General features: G+C 47.4%; 1 protein-coding gene across 2 annotated transcripts in view; it reads right to left on the bottom strand.

Annotated features, from left to right (window-relative positions):
- Positions 1–16,042, bottom strand: part of NCKIPSD (NCK interacting protein with SH3 domain) — a 49,886-nt gene that overhangs the window by 29,304 nt on the left and 4,540 nt on the right. Inside the window, exon 1 of one of the 2 annotated variants that reach the window (XM_027884763.1) lies at positions 5,046–5,069. The exons of the other annotated variant lie outside the window; for it this stretch is intronic. Coding sequence (XP_027740564.1) covers positions 5,046–5,054 — 9 coding nt within the window. The 5' untranslated portion in view covers positions 5,055–5,069. Of the gene's footprint in view, positions 1–5,045; positions 5,070–16,042 lie in introns of those variants that run through there. 2 annotated transcript variants of the gene reach the window in all.

A 16,042-nucleotide genomic window follows, 5' to 3' on the forward strand; every position in this document is an offset into this window, starting at 1 on the left:
GAAATCCCACTGCAAAGCCCAGTTTATCCCAAACTCAATTATTCCTGCTCTTACTGCCCTGCTATAGGGCAAATACACAGCTGTGAATGTGAAAGACAAGAGTTGAAATCTGGTGGCCTCCAGAGTCTGTTGACTCTGGATTTGGTTTTCTTGCTCATTTTTTTCTTAATGGCTTTTATACTTGTTTTGTAACTTGAAGTGCCTTTTCCAAATCTCCACCCCAACTGTCACAGCAACATTTACTCCTCCTGCCAGCCACTTTAGTGCTTGTTACTGCAGCTTAAATAAACACCATCCTTGAAACAAGAAATACCAAAGACACCATTCCCTGGGCTCACACGGGAGGCTGGGAGAGCTGTAGCAAAGGGGAACAGGAAGGTAAAGCAGGTTTCTACACTTGTGACGCTCTCCAAGGTTTTGTTTATCAGCAGTTGACATGCCTTCAGGAGAAAAGACCTTTACAGGACTAAGGCAGAAGGCAAAGGACATGCTATGGAGTGTGCCCAGGATCCAGCAGACTCACAGGTCTCCCACAAGCTGCCATTGGTGCCTGCACTGTCCCTTCGGTCCTGCTGCTCCAGCTCCAGCCCACGCACAAGGGGAGGAGGGGAATGTTTGGGCGCCAGTGCTCACTGCAGCTGTTTGAACAGTAAACCCCCCTTTATCTTCACATGCTTTGGCCCCCCTCTCTGCATCAGAGCAACTATTTATCCAGCCAAGGAACGGCTGGAATCTCATCAAGGATGCACCTTAATTGGACTTAGGGGGCTGCAGAGCACAGAAGGCAAGCCCTCCCCACCGGGGCCGAAAGTGCCTGCCTCCATAGCACTGGCATGCAGTTTTCTGATAACATGATATGTATTATTTATATCCTGATTAATTGCTTAACCAAATGTGAATTAGCAGCTACCACAGACTGTGGGGGAAAAAAACGAGGTGCAGATGAGAGGCCTCCTTTGCAATACTCAGCGTTGAAAAATTTAGGAGGTTTTTTTTTGTTGTTGTTGGTTTGTTTTCCCAAGAAACAGAGATAGGGAAGAAAGCAACCGGGGAAAACTTAAAAAATAAAGCCAAATTTGTTAAAGTATTGGGTCAAGGATAAACCCAACACTCAGTACTCAACTTTAGGGTGAAGCCTCCAAGCAGCCTCATACGGCCTAGGGAGCATTTCACCACAACGACAGAACTAAGTAAGGAAACAGAGAAAAGCACATTTGAACACATTCCAAGGAGGGTTGGAAGTTATTTCAGGGAATTCACCTCGTTTTCTGAGAAGATAAGAGAAAATTACAGCAAGTTGCATGTTCTCTCTAGGAAGGGGGAGTGAGAGCAGTGCAGAAGTCTCCAGGGCTGCTGTCCCCAGGGGAATACCAGTGCTGCTCTGAGCAGCAGACTCCCACCCTTTGCACAGCCCACTCACCCTCCTGCAGTCCCACAGGAGCTCCCACCCCAAAATTCAACACAACTCCTGTTACAGCCTCCAAACACTGGCCCTGGTGCACTCCCTGTTCCCCTATGTGTAGTCCCTCCACATTCACCACCACCCCCCTCCAAAACCAGCCCCTCCACAAGTTGCAGCCCTTTGTGCTGCCTTCTCTCACCATCCTGCCAGCCTTTCATGCACATGGGTTTCAACCCTTTCTCAGTCTGTTCATCCCAGGGAATACTGCAGTAGGAGCACTGAATCCTGCTGAACAGCTCAGCGACTGCTCTCCTCCGGAGGGCACATCAGCACCATCCACAGCCCACAGGAATCCACAGGCTGGAATCACAGCATGGTTTGGGTTGGAAGGGACCTTAAAAATTGTCTAGTTCCAACCCCCCATCATGAGTAGGAATGTCACCCATTAGACCAGGTTGCCCAGAGCCCAGTTGCACCTGGCCTTGAACACTTCCAGGGATGGGGCATCTACAAATTCTCTGGGCATCCTGTTCCAGTGCCTTATAGCCCTCTAAGCAGAGAATTTTCCCCAACATCTAATCTAAATATCTCCTCTTCTAATTTAAAACTGTTGCCTCCCTGTTCTATCACTACCTGTCCTGTGTAAAAACTCATTCTCCATCTTTTCATAAGCTCTCTTTACTGGAAGCAATGAGGTCTCCCCACAGCCTTCTCTCCCCACTTTCTCAGCCTGTCATAGGAGAGGTGCTTCTATAGAGCTGCTCCTTGTTGTGCAATGCCATTTATTATGGAGAGGGTGCTTCCTTTCTGATAAAACACGACATCTTCACACTAATGCAACAGTGTTGTGACAACTGGCTTTTAGCTGCTGTGCTCTTTCCTTTGTTTCTGCTCCCCAACCCTCTATTAACAGGGCCCTGTCAAAGAGCTGGAATAAAAAAGCAGCATTAACTTGCCACTTGCACTTTATGACATTGTTGATGCTGCTCATAAATCATCTCCGCCCTTTCTCAGCTGAGCTGGGGGGGGGGGGGCAGCAGGGCTGTCAGCACAAGGGCTGCTTGCATTCTGGGTTTGTAGGACACCCAGCATTGGGGATCCCCTGAACTGTAGCCATAAACTTAAAAAATAGAAAACAGTATCCTGGATACATCATGTGGTTCAAAGGAATCCACACACTCCTGGGGTTAACCAAAATGACACTGCTTTGTTTGAGGGGGATGGATGAATACACACGTTGCAGTTGAAAGAAGCACGGGTCACATGGGAGCAAAAGTCAGGTTTGCCAATGTCTCCCCTGTGATCTCCTCCTCCCTGGGACCCAGCAGGAGCTGGGTCCTCAGAAGCCCTGCAGAGCCCTGAGCTGCAATCCTGCCCCATCCCATGCTCTGGGATGCAGAGATGAAACCCTGCTCATAGCGGACTAAGCTAAGGCTCACATGGAAGCACGGGAATGCAAGAGAAGGGCATGGCTGTACAGTGTGCTGTCAAAGGAGACGTACAAGGCAAAGCCCAGGAATTCAGCGGGATTTACTGGAGCTGCACGGGTGGGGGTTGGCAGAGCCCCGAGCAACCACCGCAGCACGCGAGCTGTTACTGTGTCCTTCACCAGCTACTGGCTCACCGGGCACAGCCACGCCAGCGGCTCTGGACAGGGCACTGATGGCAGGGGAAGGTACCGGCCCTTACGGGGTGAGCACAGGGGTCTCCTCGGTCAGTGTGGGGTGACAGAGCCCAGGCTGAGGCCAAGAGGCACCAACAGGGCACCACCTTCTGCCCAGTGTACCCTGAGGATCGAGGGGTATTTGGTGAAGTACTGATCCACATTCCTACTGGCATCTCACTCCAGAAGGGAGTGGCTGCCACCCCCTCTATCAGATATTTCTGTTTTAATCAAACAAAATGCTGCAGCAGAGAAACGCTGGGCTCTATAAGCAGCCTGACACAACCTGCCTGGCTGCAGCAAGGGGCAGGGGACGAGCAGGGCGGTGACCCTTGACGATCACAGGCCTGTCTGGCAATGGGGCACTGGATCAGAGAACCGGGAGCACTGTCAGCACACCCCACAGGTGAGCTGCCCTGCAGGAACAAGTTACTGCTCAATTAGAGCCATGAATATCAGCCAGGAAACTGAATTTCTTCCTTCATAGCCCAGTGTAGGAGAATCACAGAAGCATCAATAAATCATTACTTCCTCGCTCCTTGCTAATAACACGAGCAAACAAAGGGTCTCCCCAGAGCCTGCTGCCAATTTCCTCCCCACCTGACGACGACAGAGCTAGATCTCAGCACTGCCCTGAGGTGCTCTGCACACCCCAGGGCAGGTGGGGAAGGACGACTTCACCAGGCCAAAGCCAGGCTTTTAAGAAGCATCATTAAAGGATGTCTTGTGGGTATCTAAACACGGCCAACAGAGGGCACGGCCCTGCACAGGCAGGAATTCATCTACCCCCACAGCTCACACTGCTCCCCTCCTCACTGCCCCAGAAGCAGCCTCCCCAAAGAGAGCACACCTGCACAGGACATGTGGCACAGGACGATGAGAGACCTGAGCCTCTCAGAAGACACTACTGGTGTCCTTGCACAGGTAGTTCAACCTCCTCTCCTGCCCTCCCAGGGCTGTTGAAGAGGGAGGGGGCAACATTTTCATTTTCAGTCCTTCCACCCATACCACTGGCGTTGTTTAAATGCATTCACACATAAAAACTTGCTCAACAGTCTAGAATAATCATACCTTTCAGAAAAGCATTTTCTAGACAAACAGGCTGACAGCTGCATCAGCTCAGACAGGCTGAGCCACTCTGCGTGCGCGAGGCTCCCACGTTTATGAAAGTGGCCCATTAACGTATGGCAGCCTTTTCTTTGCCTCCGCAGGGGGTTGATCCAAGAAAACATGGCTTTTTTTCCCCATTGCCTCCCCAGTTTTCAGTGATCAAGGGCATTTGCTCTTCTGCATGTGCAGGAATCAGTGCCCTCATGCTTGCGCCTGCCTTTGCAGCCAGAAGGGTGCCCAGGCAGGGCTGCTGATCTTCACCCTCATCTCATTGCTCCAGCTCTCACAACATGACAACAAAGGACAGACAAAGTTTTGTCTCCAGTGACAGCTCAGTTTTCACGCAGCTGCACTGACACGGACCACTGGTGAAATTAGGATATTTATCCCGCTGGCGTACACAGGCACAGGCTGGTTCTTTGTTACTCAAATCAGAGAGGAACACCACCTCTTAGGTCACATGCCCTTCACCCCCAGTCACCGCCAGACTGTCTGCATGCTGTATTCCTTCCAGATTTAAATGATTGTGGCACCAATTTACAAAAATCAAGTATCCTTTGTCTGCGGCAGAGTGATGTGCCAGATCTGAGTCCCCTCTTCGGGACCATAGCTCAAGCAAGTGGGCTGAGTTTTGGGTTTTTGCATTGCTGGGAGAAATTCAGCTCCTTTCTCTTCCCCTTTTTGCAGCCCCAATCAGAAATTTGTAGTCCCCAGGCTGTTGGCTAAGAGATATGCATTAACTTATTCTTGTCGGCACGAAGATATTGCGCCTCGCGGCACTTAAAAACACACGATAAAAACGCAAGTGAAAAACAATGAGCAACTGTCCTGGTTCCTGAGCAAATAAGATGAGAGAAGCTCCAAACAAACCTGCAGCATCTCTGACTCGCTAGCGAGCAAACAAAGACATGGCTGAGCTCTTCTGACAAAGAGGCAGCCCAGGAGCAGATCAGGAATTCCTGCTGATGCGCTGCAGTGGGTTTCTAAAGGATCGGTGTTTTTCCACTGTGTGCTGACAGCAGCCGCTCGAGCGGACAGCCTGCACAAATGGGAAATGAAGAGAAAGGATAGCAAGGGAAAGGGCTTAAGCTGTGCAAATCGCTCTAAAGCAAAAGCCAGAGCTCCTGGCAAAAGAGATACATTAACGAGGGACAGCACAGGCACGAGAGGCATTTGGAACAAACAGAACCCTGAAGGCAGCAGAGGGATGCACAGCAACCAAACCTCGACTGATTTCTCTCCCAAGAGCAGGCAGCTTTGGAGTCAGGGAAAAGGGGCAGAGACAGGCTGAGGGACAGCAGAATGCATGTAACCCACCACTGCACGCTTGGACTTCCCAAGGTGGAAATGCCTCATCCTGGCTCTCCCCAGCCATGCTCAGACCCTGTTTACTGACCATGATGACCAGAATTAGTCACTGATTCCTTCCCCTTGTAATTCTGTGCCCTTCAGTAACCAGAACGAGTGTCTCATGCCAAAACACTCTAAAAGGATAAAAGTAGTGACAGAAGTTTTTGAAATAAAGCAATCAACATAATTACATATCTTGCTGTTCTCTGCTGCCTTAATTCTTACTGCTCTCAGTGCTTCAGGGGACTTCCAGGCTCAGCCTATCCCAGGTGAACAGCCTCCAGACAACAGAGCTGCCCCTCTGTTTAGGTTTACCTGTTCAGCATCCTTTTGGCATGCAATTGTCAAGCCAGGTCAATGTCAACATGGTCAACATGGTATCTGTGCAGGGGAAACTTCCATTTTGACTGATACATACTTATACATAAAGGATATGTACATACACATATATATATATTGGAGTTACCATCTATACTGAAAATGAAAACTATACATAGCCTCTGCTTTTGAAAGTTCAGGATTATGAACCAGGATATATCAAGGTGGAAGGAAAGACACTACAGGGAAGTGCTAGAAGTTATTCCAAGATTTTTAACATATTAGCACTTTAAGTTGCAAAAAAGGTCAACAGAAGGGTCTGTGCCAGTCTCTGCACAGTCTTCAGCTTGGCAGCCAAAGAAACTGCTACAGATGCCCTTTGCTCACTGAGATTCAGCACAGCTCCAAGATCACTTGCATACAATTAGCACGGGTCTGTAAGAAAACCCCTATATTAATTATGATCAAAAATGTAACTAATTTCTAAGTTCCCAGAGTGCTGGGAAGAGTGCAAGATGCTCATCTCAGCCCATCTTTGTTTTGATTGAGTTGGCAAAAACGTGGACTGTGGGTTGAAGATCCAGTTGCAGAAACACTCTTTGCAGTTAATCAGGTTTGCCAAGCATTGCCAGGACAAGGAGCAAGGTCAGAGCCCAGAGGAAGGAACAAGCCTGGGAAACCGTGCAAGTCCTGGCTCCTCTTTTGGCATTCAGAGATGAAGGTTGAGTTTCCCTCCAAAATCTATTTCCATAGCAGGGATTGTAGCAAAATGCCAGAAAGGTGACAATCATATGAGAAGTAGGACGAAGAAATTCAAATTTCTGATGCGTTCAGGAGAACTCTCTCCCTTCCCATTCACCTCTGCCTTGGAGCACATTTCCAGCATATGAGGATCAAGTAAGTAAAGTCTCCAAGGTCAAGCAGGAAAAATTGCAATTAAGTTGGCAATTGAACTGATGCACAAAGACAGATGCAGGAGAAGAGCACGTATGTACATGTTAACTGAAAGGGACTTTCCTCCTGCATGCTACAGATGGGCACTGATTTTACAGCTTGCAGTTACATGTTTGAGAAAGAGGTAATAACTTGTGATGCATCTTGCATAGGAATTAACGATTTATCAGTTTTTCTTCCAAAAATCCTCCCTGTCCCATGACTGGTGCTCTGGCAAGGGTCAGAAGGCAGCACACTGCAGTTAGGATGTGCTTTGGGCGTAGTTATGGCGCTGCCCAAAGCCGAAACTATGGGCAAATTACAAAGTGTTGCTTATTAACTTCACAGAAAATGGAAAATGAAATGGACCTGCCATCTCAGTCCCAGTGATCATGGGAAGGCAGACCTGGCAGTGGGCACAGACATACAACCCAGGAACACCAGCCAGGCATGAAGGAAAAGGGGCAAGGGGGGGTGTATAGGACAGCATCCAAAGAAAGCACAGAACCTGACGGCTCGGTCATGAACAACTCAAATCTTCCACAAAGAGAACAAGTGCTGCTCTCTGGTATCCGCTGGATGAACAGCCATATGTACTTTATTAAAGCCACTAATGAGGGAAAAGAGCTTCCATCCTCAAGGGACAACCACAGGAAAGTCATCAGCGAGATTCAGACCTGGACAGATGTAAGCTGCAAACCAGACATGAATCCCCAGGATCTTTTGAGCAGCACTGGGATCAGAGCTGCCAGGTCTGGCAGAGCCGAGGCTCCTTCCTGCTAAGCTGTTACTGCAAAGATGAAAACCTGCCTTGCATTACCATGAGCAAACCTCAGAGAGGCCTTGGAAAGTTTTCCCAAAAGATCATTCCAGTCAGGAGGATCAAAGGGAGCTTGCTGCTGCAGGATCAGTTAACAGTCTGGCTAGAAAACAATTTTTCTGTGTTTTGGACTCTGCATGCAGAGTAAACATTGCCTCTTCTGCCACAAAGGAACGCAGCTCCCCTGTACACCCCAAAATAGAAAGCAAGCCAGCAGGGCAGGATCAGAAAACATATTAACCGATACAGAAAACCCAGTGCTTGCCTCTGTAATGAGCATTTCTCTTCCTCAAGTTACTGATGCATCCTACCCGAAACTGAGCTTATCACAGTGATGTGATCAGATCACATGTGCAACCTGCTCCAAAATAAAATGACCCACAAACCACCATATGGAAAAATCTGAGTATTTTTTTTTTGCCAGGAGTAGAACTGCCCTAAGCAAATGCAGAAAGGCTGGGTTTATGCTGCCCCTCTGCTCAAAGAGAGTGGCTCCACATTCTCATGGATCAAAGTTTGTTCCAAGGGGGAAGGATCACTTACAAACAATACTTTTACTATCATCCCTTCACACAACTCCCAAGCACATGAGTTTGACCAAGATCCTTGAGGATTTCTCCCACTAATGTTTCAGACCAGGGACTCAAGAGAGAAGCACACTTACAATGTCTCTCCATAGTAGGTCCCCCCAAAAAACTCATTTCCATATAATGTTCCACAGTATGGATCTCACCAGCAATTTCTCTTCAGTCCACAGCCTCCTCTGGGTCACAGGCACAGGTATTTGAAATATCAGTATTAGGAAACCCCAGGATACCCAAACACCTTCCTCCCAACATTTTCAGGCTGTACAGACCAGCTCCCACCAGTGTGGAGCATACACAGCTCCCCTGTGCTGGGCAGGTATTTCCCAACACGGGAATCCCAAACAAGTCTTCCACACAAGCAGAATGGCATGTCCAGACCCAGCAGCCTCCCTCTGGTTGCCAGGAACCTTAATGACTTAAATCTGGATACAAAAGACTCATTAAGGGTCTTGAGAAGCGTGACTGCCAGGTCCCCAGTAAAAGATAACCCTCGAATGCTCATTTGCTTTCGGGTGGGCCACTATAAAGCCAAGGCAAGAAGGAACATCCTCTGGAAGAAAACAGGCATCTCTCTCACACCCCTGCCACGGATTTTGGTAGCATTGTAATTTGACACGTTCAGAGAAGCACTATAAAACAGATGTTATTCGTGCTTTTAGCTTATCTGTGCCATACACAAGAATTAGACAAAGTTAGGTGTGCCAGATAATCACAGTACAGCCATTTTAAGACCTCTGAGGGTGCAGGTGCAGGGCAGCAAGGGAAGGGGTATCAGTGGGGCTGAAATACTGCACGCAGGCTGTGCTGTCAAGAGAGAGATCATGCTAATTGGCCACAGACAAAATACCCAAGTGTGCCAATGTCCTCGTTAGCTGAGAGCTGCTGCCACAAGCACATTTATTCCTCGTAAAGTGGATGTTTCTGCAGAAGCAATCAGCACCCTGACACTCACCAAATCCGGGGAGTCAACACAACTGAGCTTTACTGGGACAATGATAAACCTAATGCTAATTCATACTGCAAAATAAATGAAGATACCACTGAGATATACAGCAGTGTCTTCCACTGTTACATGTGTGCTCATAAAGACAGAGCAAAAGACAAAGTAAACCCCAGAAAATTATGAACTACAGACCCTACAGTTGCTTTATGACTGGTAGATGGGGGAATGTGATTTTTTCTGTGCTGCAAAACTTTGACAGACTGACAGCTTCCAGTGACCTACAAAAGTACCTTGAGAATTGCAAGTTTAGCTGTGTTTATCAGAGGAATGAGGCTAACTTGCTGCTATCTCCAGATTCAGCTCAAGAACAAATTCTGGGGTTTGTTCAGTGGGCTTTTTTACCTTAAAAAAAGATTTAAGGTTCAACTGAATTTTCTGACATTTCACCTATAAGGAGGTAAGAGGTGAGTCATGGAAGAAAAGCAATTCATTAGTGTCCCACACTATCTGTAGGGGAAAACCAGCCTCTGCTTTAGCTGCAATTTATAATCCCATCTCCTTTCGCAGCTTAGAGTGGCACAGGCTCCCCAGAAAACATGAGGAAATGGGGACAGGAAGGGAATGTCCTCTTAGGACACTGTGCTACAGGCAGCAAAACAGCCATAATCCTGTTTTCCACGCTTCCCGAGGCAGTGAACAAAAAACCTGTGTTTGTTGGAGTGTTCCATTCTCATGTGCAAAACTTGCTCCCAGCTCCCACAGCTCATTACAGCATCGATTTCTTCCATCCGCTTCCTCACATGCCACATTCACCTGTGTCAGCATCCACCTCACTCAGTGGCACCAGGGAGAGCAAATCTCTGTATTTCAGGAAATCTTCCAAGCCCATATCAAGTGGGACTGATCCTCCAGGAAAGGAGATGGCCAGGACCTGGATCACCTCCACCCGACCCATCTGGTGGCCCCTCCACAGACCCTTCCAGTGCACAAGGCCACCCTGGGGCAGACAAGGTGGTAGAAGCTGCCTGACAGCAATCAAGAGGGGACAGTAGCTCTCAAGCTGCGTGGTTTGCACAACCCATGTGCAAACTGTCTCTTCCCCAACCCTCTAAACTCTGACAGGTCAGGGCTGATCACTCCTCACCACTCCTAACTCCCCCCAGCCCAGCTGTGAGAGGTTTGGATGGTCCTTCACATCTGAAGAGTTACACAAGACCAAACGTTGCCAACAGTAGAGAGAACTTTTTTGCTCAGTTATTAGGAGTGTTTAAAAGCTTTTAAAGTGACCAGAGCTCGATATAATTTTAAGATCTCAAGCTTCTGAATAAGAGCTCGAGAACACAGACAGTTCAAATGTGTTCATGGATGTGAAGGCTCAGATGCTGCCCCACATCACTAGGCAAGGCTTCCAAGGCAGCCCGAGACCACAGACAAGATGATGCCTCACAAAACTGGATGCTGGAGGGGTTTCTTTCCATCCCTGGTATAAAGAATTATACTGAGCAGGTCCCTTGGTAATGACTGCACAATTATTTCAGTGCAGCTGCTATCTCTTGTCATCAAGCTAATGGAAGACAGACACATGAAATCAATTCAAAAAAACAAACTGAAGGGAATGCATTTTACAGTTTAAGTCAAAAAAGGTGATTCTGGGACAAAAACTTCATTACATAGAACTCAGCACTTCAAGGGACATGGTTTTTTTGATGTCAAATGGAAAAAGTCTCCAGCTACAAACACTTTGATTTGGCCAGGCTCAGGAAAATCCCTAAGCTTTTGCAATAAGTAGGTAATGAATTTTTATGATCACCATTCTTACTTGAGGTGTTGTGTTTTCATGCAATTATTCTTTTAACATGCTAAAATGTGGGTTTCCCCGATACTTGAGCTTCTCCCCAAATATTCCCCAGGGACAGCTACGCCTAAGCATGGAGGAAAAGGGCCCACAGACCTGCCTTCTGACAGGTCACTTGGGTGCAACTCGGTGTTCAAACCACAGTACCCCACTCTATCCACCTGCAAACATACATCCTTTCCTCAGGAGAAGGAAAAATGGTATCTTCAAGCAGCCTGAAAAAGCACAGAATGCACCAAGTTTACACAAAAAGAAATTGTCACCACATCAGATTGAGAGGCCACGGAGGTTTGCATTTGTCTGCTCAATGAAGAGCTTCAACTTGATCTCTCTAGGCAGCCATCTGGTTTTCACAGGAGCTGCCCTGGTTCTCTGTAAAACCATCACAGCACACGCACTGAACTCGACTGATGGAGAGCCCTCCACCCTGAAAACCTGTCCACCACCATTCCCATCCCCCACCTGTGAGCGGGTGAAAGGCGCCTGCATGGTCCATCAAGGCTTTCTTTCCACCTCCAGAGGAAGGGGATGAAACTCAGAGGCTGAGCTCAGCCTCCTGGCCAGCAGGCTCAAGGGCAGTGGAGGGGAAGCAGGCAGTGGGAACAGTGGGAGGTGACAACCCAACCACATTAGCAACTGTGGAGGTACAACCCTATGGACAGGCATTCAAGACCTTTTCATCAAGACATCGTCCCAGCTTCCAGGAGATTCCCGCCTCCTCGTGGGCAAGTGTCTATTTTTGCAGCTCTTGCCTCATCTTCTCCCTCAACCCTTTGTTTTTATTCAATATAATAGAAGGTTTGGAGCAAGGGTCTGACCTCAGGTTTCCATACTACTAGACACTGCCCCCACTTGTACTAGGAAACAAACCAAGAAATAATTAATAGCTATTACTTAGAAGTGATCTAATCTGAACTTGGAACCGGTGATTTAGCAAGAAACGACCCACAGCCTGGAATTATCTAGCATGCCTAGTCCAACAGCTTGGTTTATTTTTTTTTTATTTTTAATTATAACTCTTGAGCAGCTGAACAAGCTAAAATATCAGCCTGTGGTGACATTTCCAGATCACAGGAAAATGTGACACAAAAATCAACACCTCGCAGACCGCTTTCACGCACACCACCCAGCCTGAGCATGGGAGAGGGACAAAGCAGCATGACAGCAAACAGACCCCTATCCAAAAGCACATCCCACCAGCACGAACAATAGCCTTAGTCAGAGGAATGGGCTCACTACACTCACAGCTGAGCAACAATGTCCCACCAGCTGCTCCAGACGGACAGGAGGAAAGACAATGGGCTTCACAACTCAGTAATCAAGACGCAAGCAGTTTCCAAGGAGGAAGGGAGCAACAACTTCTTCTAAACAACTTCGGCAGGCAGGCAAATAACCAGGAAAAACAAATCCATCAACTTCCCACCTCACCCTAAAAAGCACACACTGACAAAATTTTACTTCCCCTTCTCGCCTGAGGCTCATGCAAGAAGGGGACAGGATTAGCTCTTTGTTCCCTTGGAAGGGAAACACACAGCTCTGCCACGCGAGCTTTGCATCGCAGGGCACGAACACGAAGAGCTCACATGAACCTGACCCCTCTCTCCTGCTGCAAGGGAGTGGGTCTTGTCTTTAGGACAACTCTATTTCCCTGCTAGTGTTGACAGAGCTTTCCCCAGAATAGTGCTCAATATCCCTGTGGCACGAATGCGATGGGGGGTTAAGGGGAGCGGAGACAAACAGATGCAGTCACGAATCATGTCCTCTGTTCCACTTCTCACATGACAAGCTTAAAAAACCCTTTAAAAAAAAAAAAAAAAGATATCAAAGGTTTTGCCATGTGATAAAAGCAAAGACAAATTAGATTTGACAAGACCTTCCTGTAAAGGTCAACACTTCATTTATGAGCCACTGGCTGAGGAAGCAAAGCAATGCTCCTCCAGAAGCAGGACCAGGACACAATTCCTGCTGTGACTCAGACCTGAGGCAAGGAGGGTGCTCGGAGTCCAAAGAAAGAATTTCCAGTGGACTGCCATTTCAAATGAGAATTTTTCTTCTAAATACAGCAAGCATTTTGCAGCTCCAGACTCCAACTCACAGAAAAAGCAAAAAGTGGGGTCATCCAAGAGTGCCAGCATTCATTTCTCTGTGGAGAAAGAGGGCCAGCCCTAGAAACAGGATCTCCTTCACAGCAACAGTCACATAGCAAGTCTGGGAGGCAGTGATCACCAGCCCAGCAGCACCAGCGGACAGTGCAACAGCAAACACTTCCAGCCCTCACAGTCCCTGCAAGTCCACACACAAATCCACCTCTTCAGTGAAACAAACTGAGCCAACTGTTACTGCCGTGGCCGAGACAAAAGCCTCAATTTAACGTGTTGTCTCTGGAAGAAATACAATGGACATGCATTTTAATTTAAAAATCTCTGCACGCAGAGCTCTATTAGAACCTGTGGCTTGTAAAATTTTGGTTACAGAATTTGGCCACATGGGATGTTAGTAACTGTGAAGTCTAATTTTCTTGCAGACTACCTAATGCTGTAGTTGCATACTAAGGCTGCTTGCACTTCCCTCCCTATAAACCCCTTCTGGAATTTGTCCTTCTTCCAGGGCCCAGACTGACAGCTCATATGCTGAATACATAATCCTGTCTGGGAATGACAAAGTTTAAATCCTTCATGAGGGAGTAAATCTGGGACACTCTTATAAATTCTGTTTGTTTTTATGTACACAAGGTAAGGAAGAAAAAGGAGGCTGCTTCTGTTCCAGAACCAAAGCTCTCCTAACAACAACCTCAACAGACAGGTTCAGCTGTTTTCCATGTTTCACCCATAAACAAATGTAAATAGCCACTTTACACCATGGGATTTGACCTTCCCCACGGGCATTAATATGCCTCAGGCCTTGCAAGGGATCTTAGGTCAGCAAGTGACCATGATACAGTCTGGTTTTGTCAAAGCCTTTCCCAGTATGCAGGCTGTTCCAAGCATGGAGGTTACTCTTCTCTTGCAAGGAAGAGACTCTTCACATTGTTCTCCCATCACCACTAACACAGCACTTTTTTCTTCAATGACAAGCAACATGAATTCCTCCCTGCTCTTCAGTGTCTTGCTCCCTCTGTACTTCACCACAGAGCAACAATTACAAGAAAATCAATTTCCAAGAACTTTCTGGTTTGTTGGTTTCAATACAAATCTCTCCTCCTCTGTTTTGTTTTTTTTTTCTAGTAAGAGTTCCCCTGACAGAATGCTGGAAATCCTGAAAGGAAACACAAGAATGTGATCCTGGGAAGAGATGCACAAGCACAAACACAGAGCAGAACGCTCCTAGTTCAAAACTGCCAGTTCTTCCCGTTGCAACAAGAAGGTGATCAGTAAAATTGCAAGATAACAGCCCACATCACCAATGCTGCTCATACATGGGTGTCCAGGTCACAAAGGCAAATTTTATCTGATATCAAAAAAGCCTAATTATTTTTAATCAGAGTAAAAGTGAGAACGTGTTTTCACAGCCAAGGCTAAAGATCATTACCATAGTTCTACTTTAATGATTCTGGACCGTGAAAGATTGTAGAACTTCCGGCTAAAATTTCAAGTCTTTAGCTACAGTAATTAGAAATGGTTATAATTCCCCTGACTGTGTAATTTAGTCTCAAGAATAAAACTTCATCTCAAAGCATTAGCAGCTCTGACATGATAGCATCTCTGCTATGGTGAGAGCCCAGAGAAAAACGTTTCATTCTTTCACTTTCTTGCATGCATCAAGAAATGCAGCCTCAGCTATAAAGCGCTACCAGCTGCTTATTCTCTAAAATAAAACTTTATTTTTAGCCTAAGCACTTACTCAGGATCTGCGAGTATTGCGATTAAGCTCTCACGCCCATTGAAAGCTCTGTCAGATCTGCAGCAGACGACAAATAACGCTGCAGGCTCCAGTGCAGGGGGTGGTCCATACAACACTCTGTACAGCGATCACCTTCTGTCCAGGAGCAGCGAGAGCCAGGGGTCAGGAGCACCGGTTTTAAAACTGGATTTTGTGTAGATGGAGGGAAAAACTCTTGCAGCAAAGCACAGGTGCAAAAACCGTTTCCAGCGACTGGGGATTTGCTATCAGAATGTCTCATGATCTGATATGATAGCACTGGAACAGGCTGCCCAGGGAGGTCGTGGAGTGTCCCTCTCTGGAGGCATTCCAAGCCAACCTGGATACATTCCTGTGTCACCTGCACCAGGTGACCCTGCAGGAAGGTTGGACTAGATGATCTCCAGAGCTCTCTTCCAACCCCAACAATTCTGTGATTGGCACTGTACAACCAACTGGGGTGCTGGAACTAGGTGATCTTTCCAGTCCCTTCCAACCCAAACTGTCCTACGATTACCTCCTTGCTCCACAAGCACCATCATCCCCATGCTTCCGTGCTCCAAGCCATCATCATCTCCATGCTAGTGTGGAGGGTTTGGCAGCACCTGAGCTATCCCAGCCCACTGCTTCCACAGCGCTCCTACACGACACCAGCCTCGGCATGTGCTGTTCCAGCACCGAACCAATGCACGTGCTGGGCTGGCAGAGAAACAACTCAATTAGAAACAAAGAGTTTTCCAGCAAGCCAGTGAACTGAATTAACTGAGAGCGGGGCTGACAAGAGCAGAGGCAGCCTAGGGCAAGGCTGGAGCACAGGGCCAGGTGTAGGATGTGGGATCAGGCTGATGGAGTGGCCAGGAGGTGCCAGACCCACACTTTTGAGCCCTGGCACGCCCTGGTCTGATAGGAAAGGCAGTTCCTACACTACCTCACTCTGCACCACGCAATTCCAATCCTGAATCTGGTTTAATTCTACAACACAAACCAGGACAGAAGGATTTTGGGAAACAGAGAGCACTCAAATCTCACTTTTTACAGAATCCTCTCTTCTCTTTGCAGCTCAGCACTAACCACTCCTGCGTCTGCCTGGCCAGGACTACCTGTACTCTGCCACTGTGCACTCGCTCGTGCTGCAGGAGAATTTTAAGTTGTTGCTAGGCTGCACAAAGCAGTCTCTTATTTTTATCACTTGCCTGTTTATTC

This window comes from Empidonax traillii, unplaced genomic scaffold, assembly GCF_003031625.1.
Source record: "Empidonax traillii isolate 1590-97213 ecotype Southwest subspecies unplaced genomic scaffold, ASM303162v1 scaffold155:size2260171, whole genome shotgun sequence".
NCBI classification, from domain to species: Eukaryota; Metazoa; Chordata; class Aves; order Passeriformes; family Tyrannidae; genus Empidonax; species Empidonax traillii.